Below are 10,025 nucleotides of genomic sequence, written 5' to 3'. Positions count from 1 at the left end.
ATGGTGTTCGGGAGACGTGACACGCAGGTCCTACTCTGCTCTGCCTCTGCTGATTACATCATTGTGTGGAACATTGAGCTCTGTCAGAAGAGAGTAGACGATGGTAAGGAAGTTCAAAGTGAAGTGCATGTTGGGTATGACATTATTTAATTAGCCTACTTATCTAAAACTACCCCATGCTAATAATACATAATGATGATGTTAACTTAAATATATCTTATATACAGCTTAAAGCAAACTTAAATACATTGCATTATGTCAAATTCATTTGTGTTGTTGTTAACCCTAGTGATGGATTAAATATCCTAAATTAACATTATGATGCTGGCATCATTCTGGCGAAATATAGCCATTGCATGCAAATGCTGGGTTGCCATTTTATGACACTTTATTTCATTGATTTATCAATGTTCTGATCCCATAGGCTTAATTGCAGCTGGAACAGTAATCGGTACCTTACTGGGTGATGTGGTCTACCTGGCCTTCTGTTCCTCTGGGGAGCGGGTAGCAGCATGCACTGGAAACAGAGTCAATATACTGAACTCACAGGTACGCCTACTGTCTTTACTTACATATTTGAAATTAATTCATTAGTCAACATTATATGAAGTATACATGAATATATACAGTATAATATATATTATATTAGCCCTGTATGCACCACAGACAGGGTCCATATAATATATATTATATTATTGTATATGCAGGGAACCTCGTTAGATTTGAGTCAGAGTAGGCCTGCATTAAGAGTTTAGAGTTTATTTGTTTAGCACAAATACAACATCTGTGCAAGGCGAGTTTCACGCCTATTTCCAATTCATGATACACTTGACATGCAGGCTAAACATAAAAATTGTATTGGAAGCATTGAAAGCAAGGTTTTTAGGATCAAAAGCAAAACGTAAGAAAAAGACAAAATCCAAAAAAAAAACAACGCCTGTGATTGAGTCCATCTCCTGGGCCCTCCAGCAGGGGGAGCTGGTGTGTACCCTGTCTGCTCACCTGGGGCCCCTCACCGCAGCAGAGTTCTGTCCCTGGGACGAGGAGATTCTGGCCACCACCTCAGAGGACCGCTCCTTTAAGGTCTTAATAAAACAAACATTAACAATACTTAAAACAGCCAATAGCCGATGACTTTATACTTACAGAACACAACGTTGTCTTTTCATGTAGGTGTGGGATCTGAAGGCAGAAGCGGTTTGCTATCAGTCTTTTGTATTATCAGGTAAGGGACCGACTAGGCTATGATCTTTGTTGCAAATTTAAATATTATTCATTTGTGAACCCTAAACCACTTCATTTTTTCAATGTTTATGCTAATTATGGTAATAGTTAAGCAAAACACCTGGACAAGCCACTCTATACTCTCCCATGACGAGGAGTAAACACAGTTCAAATCTCAGCTGAACTGGTTATCAGTATTTCATGTTTTATGTGTTATTTTTCCATGTTGTCTGCTCAACTGTGCTGTCTTTCTATGTTTCCCAGCATCTCCTTTGATCTGCTGTATTTTTGTGGAGAAGAGCAGGCAGTTTATAGTGGGCTCATCAGATGGACAGGTAATTGTTATGACATTTTATAACATGTTTAAAAACTCAATTAGAAGTCGAATGTTAGACACTTACTGTTACTAACCGTTTTTGTGTTTAGATATGGTGTTTTTCAATCCCTATTGACCACAACTGCCATCTGTTGGCCAAAATGGACATCGACAAGATGTATAAAAGGTATCTCAGGCAGCAGGAGACAATAACACAACAAAAAGGTAGTGTGACAAGGGTACAACCGTACATAAGGTACAACCGAAACAAAATCATTTTCTACAGAGATGTCTTACGCTTCAAGATATTTAGTTGTTAGATCTGATTGCTATGATACTTCCCAACAGAAGCAAAACCAGGCGATCACCAGATAGTGGAGACCACTAAAGCAGTCCTGAGCATGGCTGTCTGCCTCCCATTCGATGACATTCACGATCACACGAAAGGGCAAGTAACAGCAATCATCATGGCGATTGGTTGGCGATCTGTTAAGCCAAAGATCTTCCTACAATATGATATGTTCTAGATTCAGTTTCTCTCACTTCCTCCATTGCTGTGTCACTGTATACATCATAACCAATACATAAGCATATATTTTCGATATTCAACATTCATAGTCATCTATCTTGTTTATAAAAAGTTTTCCCCTTTTTTAATTTACCCTCTCTTCTCCTAATTTCTCTCCCCTTTCCCGTTCCCTTTCCCACGGTAGACATAATGCTGTGGCTACGTTCTGTTTTTCATAACCTTCCTAACCATCAAATTTTCAATCTTTCAAAAAACAAACACATTCCCCCGTTCAACTGTAAACCATCTCTCTTTCTCCCTCTTTCTCTCTCTCCTACTCTCCTTTCCTCTTTCTCTCTCTAGCTCTCGGTCTCTCTCTATTTGTGTGTGTCTCTCACTCTATCTCTGTGTCTCACACTTTGTCGTGTGTGTGTGTGTGTGTGTGTGTGTGTGTGTGTGTGTGTGTGTCTCTCTCTCTCTCTCTCTCTCTCTCTCTCACACTGTCACTCTCTCTCTTCCTCTCCCTCTCTCTCTCTCTCTCTCTCTCTCTCTCTCTCTCTCTCTCTCTCTCTCTCTCTCTCTCTCTCACTGTCCCTCTCTCCCTCTCCCTCTCTCTCCCTCTTTCTCACTCTCTCTCCTTTTTCCCTCTCTCTCTCTGTCTCTCTCTGTCTCCGTCTGTGTGTGAGTGTGTGTGTGTGTGTGTGTGTGTGTGTGTGTGTGTGTGTGTGTGTGTGTGTGTGTGTGTGTGTGTGTGTGTGTGTGTGTGTGTGTGTGTGTGTGTGTGTCTCTCTCTGTGTGTGTGTGTGTGTGTGTGTGTGTGTGTGTCTCTCCCTCTCTCTCTGTCTGTCTGTGTGTGTGTGTGTGTGTGTGTGTGTGTGTGTGTGTGTGTGTGTGTGTGTGTGTGTGTGTGTGTGTGTGTGTGTGTGTGTGTGTGTGTGTGTGTGTGTGTGTGTGTGTGTGTGTGTGTGTGTGTCTGTGTGTGTGTGTGTGTGTGTGTGTGTCTCTCCCCCTCTGTCTTTGTGCGTGCGTGCGTGCCTGCGTGCGTGCCTGCGTGCGTGTGCGTGCGTGCGTGCGTGCGTGTGCGTGCGCGCGTGTGCGTGTGTGTGTCTTCTCCCTCTCTGGTCCTCTGTTCCCCCTGCAGGGAGCGCAGCCTGCTATGGATAGGGAGCTCAGACGGCCTCTACCTGGTGGACCTCGACACCTCCGACCTGCTCACAGCTCTCTGTTTCAGAGGTATGCCTCCACGGCTGCTGCTGCTGCTGACGCTGTTGATGTTTCAGCTGCTGAGATGGTCGTTTTGCACAACCCACATTCCATCGTGCCTGATAATTGTCTGATATTATATCAGCTCCACTCCTTCTGTTTTTCTTTCCTGGAAGCGGCTGCTGTCAGGGGGTTTTATTATCCGTGGAGAATTTATCGCTCTTTTCCGCACTCTCTCTCTCTCTCTCTCTCTCTCTTTCGCTAGTCTCTGATGTGTCTCTGATGTGTTCCGTGTCGGGGAGTCATGGAGCACGTTCAAATCGTTGTGTTGAGAAGTGTTATTACTTTTTATGATTTTGAAGCTTTTTCCCCAAAATAGTATGTAGAATGTGGGAAGGGAATGGGAACGTTGCCCAGCGGAAACATTCCAGTTGAGCTGCGCATCGGCAGACAGATGAGGTGTCCGTTGGAGGAGCAGGATGGCCCGTTGTCTGTCTGTCTGCTACCGTCTGGCCCCTCAGTGCTCTCGAGTCATCTTAGGTCCCTTGTTTTGTTTCCAGTGAAATGTCACAACGTCTGCGTCGAAGCCGTCTCGAGAGAGGATCCTTATCGAGACCGGGATATGATGATGTAACAAAGTACCATAGGGTCTTTGGATTTAAAATCAACACATGGAGACTTATTTCATGAAATGTATCGCACTAGCAGTGATATTTTACATAATGAATGTTACAAACTCTGACTGCGAACCTCACGGTAAAGCAATTGGGGGTATACATTTTCAGTAAATTTCAGTTTTCTGTTGTGACGTGATGTTACATTCCATGGCCCCTCCCACGTGTGAACTATATTATAGTTAGTGTCCCATCCAAACCGTGTTCTCTTTCCTCCTGTAGATGACCCAGCGCTGAGCGTAGCCATGGCAGGCTGCTGGTCCATCTCTTCAGGGGCCGAGGGCCAGGTATGGCAATCCCAACTACTACACAATGTCATGCTGCATGCTTGGAGACACCATGCACCACACGTTAAACCACGAACGCCAGTAGGCGGGGAGCTAGTACCCGCCATCGACATTTAAAAACTGTGGGCTTTCGTCACGCTGTGTTTAACATTTAGAGGCGGGCTTTATTGATGATTAGGGTTTCGCTGTCTCCATAAGTTCCTCTCACTTCGATCAGATATTCAGAGGTTAGCCCACAATGTTTGATTGATGTAACCATGGTAACCCATAACTGCCAGTAACACTGAACTCGTGCAACAGCTTGAGCAACCCATAAAGGGCAATTTGGGTCTATATTTACATCTATTGCTACGTTTTAAAGCTGATTTATTCGGAATGTCGACCAGGATCAAGCCACATCATTACCATGTATCCCACTACATCACTTTTCCTTTAATCCGCTTTCTTTAAAGTCGTTTTAGGGTCTGTTCTTCTTTAATCATCTCCCAATACCAGCCAAATGCATCGTTGGTTAACTCATGGTTAGCTATAATGGTAAAAGGTTCAATGTACATTATAGCTGGTTGGATTAATGTTCCATGTTTCACATTGTTTATCGGTGCTTAATGGGTAATTTTGACCATTAAGTCAATTTTGACAATTGACTTAATTAGGTGTCAACTTCTCATCATACTTAAGAAAAATTCATTCTGCAGAGGGTTTCTTTGTCAGGACATTTTATGCGGTTGGTTCCACTTTATATCTGTTGCAATGCTTCTTTGAGAATGAGGCTCATTTAAGACCCTGGCAGCATTATGCATATTTATAATACAATAAGCCACAACAAGAAACAACCGCACACACATTCCTTTTTTCCAAATGGAAGTTGGCACGCATGTTGTTCTAGAACATTAGACGATTTTAATTATACTACCTCCTAATTGTCTGCTATTGAAGACCTGCTTCCTGTCATTTTCACATCTTATAAGGGGCAAAGGTACTATATAGGTATTATAACTTTTTATAACTGCAATTAGCAGTTTATAGTTTGACGAGGCTGTCACAATATAACATAATTAGGTCTGTCTGCGGTTTTCAAGGTGAAACTTTCCAACCATGTTGTGTTGCAAGTGTAAACAACACACACATGTCCTGCCCTTCATTTTATACCCCAAAGTTACCTTTCTACCAGGGCTTGTCCGGGTCCATCTTGGAAGCATCACTGTCTGTATTTGCTGCCTTATTTGGCCTGTAAGCTGCGAACTGCCATTCTAGGTTATATTCTCTCTTTACCAGATGTTGTGTTTGGTGAGTTCCCTCTTTACGCCTACGGTGGCTCTGTTGGAGGTAAGGCCTACCGACGCTGTGCTGGGCCTGTGTCAGAGCCTGGAGAAGGCCTTGGGAAGCTGGAGTGAAGGCCTATCGGTGATTCAAAGGTAACCACCAGCCCCTGTGAATAAAAACCTCTCAGTTATAATGATAGATGCCCTGGTTGCTTTATTGGAGGATGTCGATGTTTATTAATCCCAGATGGAAAACTCTGGTATCACAGGCAGAAAGTACAGGGCATACTGAGGACAAAGGACAAAAATAAATTGAAATAACTGCCAAACGTAAATACTGCGAAAATCGAGCCGTTTCCGATTACATTCACATTCTTGAATCTCAATGGGTCAAACAGATGTTGATTGCTCGGTGGTGCATTATAACGGTCAATATTTATTAATAAAGGCACTTTTTTTTATTGTGCATCAATAACATTTAAACATGCAAATAGAGTGTTTACTTTGTTTCCCGCATTTACCTTTATACAATCACCTTGATTTACCATTTCACAGTGGGGCGTAAATCTGACAATTCCTCCACCATGTAATTGCACCATGACTGGCCCGATATAAAAGTGTCGATTATAAGCCAAAGTCATTAAGGCGTGCAAAAACCAGCACGTTTGCTGTCTTTCACTGTTGCTGGCACCCACAACCCACTGGGTTTACTGAAGTCCCCTGTGTGCGGTCCCAGGGGGGGAGCATGCCCCCCCCCCCACACACACAGACACACGCACACACACACACACACACACACACACACACAGCTCAGACGTTTCCATATTAACGTGGCTTATTACCATCACACACGCTGCTTAGCGTTCTCACGAGTCAGTGAGATAGAGCTGCTGTGTGAAGGACATGGGACTAATAATCCATAACGATGGAAAATGCTGCTCTCCGCTGTGTTTCCAGTCGCTCTCTCCTAACTGCTACCCCCCCCCCCCCCACTGTCAGCTCTCCTGCTCTGTCGGGATCGCCTCTGAACGCTGACTTGAAGAGGAAGGAGCCAAATCGTCCCGAAAGAAAAGGTCAGCATCCCAGTCCCTGTTTAAACTCTCCCCCCCTCCCCACACACACACACACACACACACACACGCACGCACACACACACACACACACACACACACACACACACACACACACACACACACACACACACACACACACACACACACACACACACACACTCAGGTACACACACACACACACACACACACACACACACTCAGGTACACACACACACACGCACACACGCACACACACACACACACACTCAGGTACACACACACACACACACACACACCCACATGCATATACACACACACGGACACACGCATCCCGGTGGTGTGTCCGTCTATAAAATACAAGTATACTGCTGCATTTTCATGAGGCTGGGCTTTTAAAAAGTATGACCCATTTTACCCTGTTTAGTTTGGCCGGCAGGGGGGCTCCGTTAAATCACGTGTTTATAGAAAGCTTTAAGGGAGGGCCCGCGTGGAGCTCGCAGAGAACCGCATTATTATCCGTAAATATATAGGACGGAAAAGATTGCTTCCTTCTCATTGTGGGGGGGCCTAGTGATGTCTTTCACTGCATAGGATTCCATTTGCACGCCCCCCCCCCCCTCCCCACACGCCATTTTCTGCTTCGGAATTTGCTGCATTTTTAAATGAAAGTCGCCGAATAGGGCAAAACCGAAACAGAGTGGTAATTGGGCAGATAGTTCTTGGTCTACTTAATACTGACCTACTTTTTTTTTTTGTTCAAGAACGTGTACCAGGCAAAGTTGCGGTTTTTGGCCAACTCTCGTTTGGCCTGTTTTTGTGTTTCATTACGCTCTGGCAAACAAAAACAACAAGAAAAACACGTCCCTGTTGGAGTCGGTGGCACAGCTTCTGCGTGGCAGACGTGTAAGTGCTGAGGAAAGCACTATTGCCGCCTCACTAGTGGGGAGTGTGTCTGCGAGGCGTCGGGCAGTGCCAGGGGATGCGAGGGATCCCCAGGACTGTCTGGAGAGACGGCTGGGTGACCCAGAAATCCCAGACAGGAGCAGACTGTCCCCCGGTTCTTTGAAGTCAACGACTGCAGGCGCACCGTCTATGGCCTACACACAAGACCCAGATCCCAGGGGTTGAGGTATCCCAGTCGTGGCACGGTCAAACAGAACTGAAGACCGTCGTTTTTGTTGTGCAAGAATCAGGGGGGCTGAATCATCATGACAGACTACAATCAGTTTATTATAAATCAGTTTATTCCAGGGCTGTGTATGAATTATTTGTATTTTTCTGTAGTTCAAAATGAAAAGAAAACAACATAAATGTTTGCAGTTGTCTACCACTGCCTTGAGTGAAATGTTTTCTCCCTAAATTCAATAGTTTGATTCAGAGGATGTCAGGCAGAACTGCATTTTAACACTATTTATGAGAGGAGAGTTCCTGAGTTTGTGCGTGTGTGCGTGCGTGTGTGTGTGTGCGTGCGCTTGTTACAGTGTTTGTGTGTGTGTGTCTGTGTCTGTGTGTGTGTTTCTGTGTGTGTGTGTGTGTGTGTGTGTGTGTGTGTGTGTGTGTGTGTGTGTGTGTGTGTGTGTGTGTGTGCGCAAAGATGATTGTGGGCGCGTGTGTTTGCACATGCTTGAATTGCGAAAATTCCGACCAAGTTAGTCGTCATATTGATCTATAATAAAGATTACTTTATTGTACTGCCCTTCAAGGGTAATGTTTTCATAGCAGGACTTTTACAGTGCCTGTTTCAGAGTTTTCCTGAAACAGTGTCGAACCACTTGGTCTCCGTCTTTGACATGATCGTGATTTTACGCGAGGAACTGCATAAAGTATCAGTTTCGGGGCTGCAGGACAAGAGGAGTTTGTGAATATAAAACTCCAACTGGGGCTCCAGTTTTGTCGTCATACATTAACCGTGAATCACAAACCGTTGTAAAAGTGTTGGAAGAACTCTCCACTGGTTTTTATCCAATTCTGGTTTATTACCTTTTTTTTTCAGTTAGCTAACATTATTTTGCTGTGAACGTTTTAGCATAGCTGATTCCTTCCTGTCTTCAGGTGCCATCTTAAGTATAGCTAACTCTAAGCCATCTTTATTAAAGCCAAAAGCTCTCTTGAGATGCATTTTACAGCCTAGATGATATCTTATGACCATATAAAATATCTTCTGGGGCTGTGCATCTTGGATAGTTTATAAAAATGTTTATGCAAGGGGATGATTTAGGAATTCTCTCAGCAGGAGGTCTGAGTTTGGCCGTCTTCGGTTCACTGAATGCGATCAAAGTGAGTGGTCTTCAATTAGGAACGATGGACCAGAAGTTGTGTTCAGCTGGTTGCGCACTTAACTTTGCATTTGTAACCTTACTTTGCAACTACTTTGCACCTTCTCAAATCATTGTACACACATGGAAAGTGTTTATCCGGTCCCCAATAGGGATTCCTATTGATTGATATTGATTCTTATGTTGTTATATTTACCCTGCTGTTCATTCAGTAGGGAGCCACTGCGAGAAGGACTGTCACACGGACCTGCTGAGCGCTGGCTTGAGTTACCGCTCAGGGATCGTGTGACCTTTCCTCGCGATGCCTGTGTTCAACAGAGAAATTGTTTTTGGAAAGCCACACGCATTTTAATGGCTGTGGAAAAAGTGAGCTCATTGTCGTAGAACAAAAAAATATCTAACCCACGGACAGCAGTGAATGGAAGATCAGCCGAGGGCTATTTAAAACACTGTTTAAAGTATTTAAAGTCTCTTTGTTGTCCGTGCCGAAACCCTTGGCCTGAACATCAATCGATGAATCGTCTTTATCGTCTAAATACCGAGGAAGGCTCCGCAGTCGCAACTGAATTCTCAGTATTATCCTGCTCATTAAACTCAATATCAGTACGCCCTAACCCTATCCTCATGATGTATTTTTCATTTCATGTTTTAGCCAACTATTGAGCCTCACCCGTTTGGTCGTTCTTGCTGAAAGGCCGTGCCTCCTGTCTTACTCACTGGTTTCTCTTCTCACCAAGGAGGTGTGAAGGAACAGCCCCTGGTGTTCCAGACCAGGGTCAAGTCCTCAGGATACAGCAGTTCCCCACGGTAGGTTTAGGAAGTCCACGGTTATCATTCAGCACGTCAACAGCCCCCTGCAGGCAACTCCTCAGCTGGCTGACCCCTTGCGTTCCATCTTCCCTGTTGGAATCTGGAAGGCCATCTAGTTGTTTACGTAGAACGGTAAACCGCTCAAACGTGGAAATGGGCTGTCGTGCATAACCATGGTAACTGTTGTGAAGGCCATGAAGCCCGTGGCGGCTGCATGGTTAGCATTAGCTTTGCCTGACCGTCGTCTCCCTATCGCTGTGGTTGTTACGTACTGTGAGCCTTCAAAACAAGCACACATAGAAAAGTTTAAATATGTGATATAAAACGATACAGCACACAGCGTGTCTTGTTTTTCAGAAGGACCATGTTCTCACCCAAGACGAATGTGGAAAATCGCCCCAAGGAAACTCACA

General features: G+C 44.4%; 1 protein-coding gene across 1 annotated transcript in view; it reads left to right on the top strand.

Moving 5' to 3' along the window:
* Positions 1-10,025, top strand: part of wdr27 (WD repeat domain 27) — a 45,656-nt gene continuing 35,631 nt past the window's right edge. Inside the window, exons 1-13 of the mRNA XM_056609875.1 lie at positions 1-103; positions 425-549; positions 970-1,083; positions 1,174-1,225; positions 1,489-1,559; positions 1,651-1,765; positions 1,889-1,988; positions 3,190-3,281; positions 4,148-4,212; positions 5,488-5,627; positions 6,474-6,547; positions 9,540-9,609; positions 9,970-10,025. The exon at positions 9,970-10,025 is cut by the window's right edge and continues 10 nt beyond it. Coding sequence (XP_056465850.1) covers positions 1-103; positions 425-549; positions 970-1,083; positions 1,174-1,225; positions 1,489-1,559; positions 1,651-1,765; positions 1,889-1,988; positions 3,190-3,281; positions 4,148-4,212; positions 5,488-5,627; positions 6,474-6,547; positions 9,540-9,609; positions 9,970-10,025 — 1,177 coding nt within the window. The remainder of the gene's footprint in view (positions 104-424; positions 550-969; positions 1,084-1,173; positions 1,226-1,488; positions 1,560-1,650; positions 1,766-1,888; positions 1,989-3,189; positions 3,282-4,147; positions 4,213-5,487; positions 5,628-6,473; positions 6,548-9,539; positions 9,610-9,969) is intronic.

The sequence above is a fragment of the Gadus chalcogrammus genome, chromosome 15, assembly GCF_026213295.1.
Source record: "Gadus chalcogrammus isolate NIFS_2021 chromosome 15, NIFS_Gcha_1.0, whole genome shotgun sequence".
Taxonomy (NCBI): domain Eukaryota; kingdom Metazoa; phylum Chordata; class Actinopteri; order Gadiformes; family Gadidae; genus Gadus; species Gadus chalcogrammus.
The sequence above is the reverse complement of the archived record's forward strand: the minus strand, read 5'-3'. Positions and strand labels throughout refer to the sequence as shown.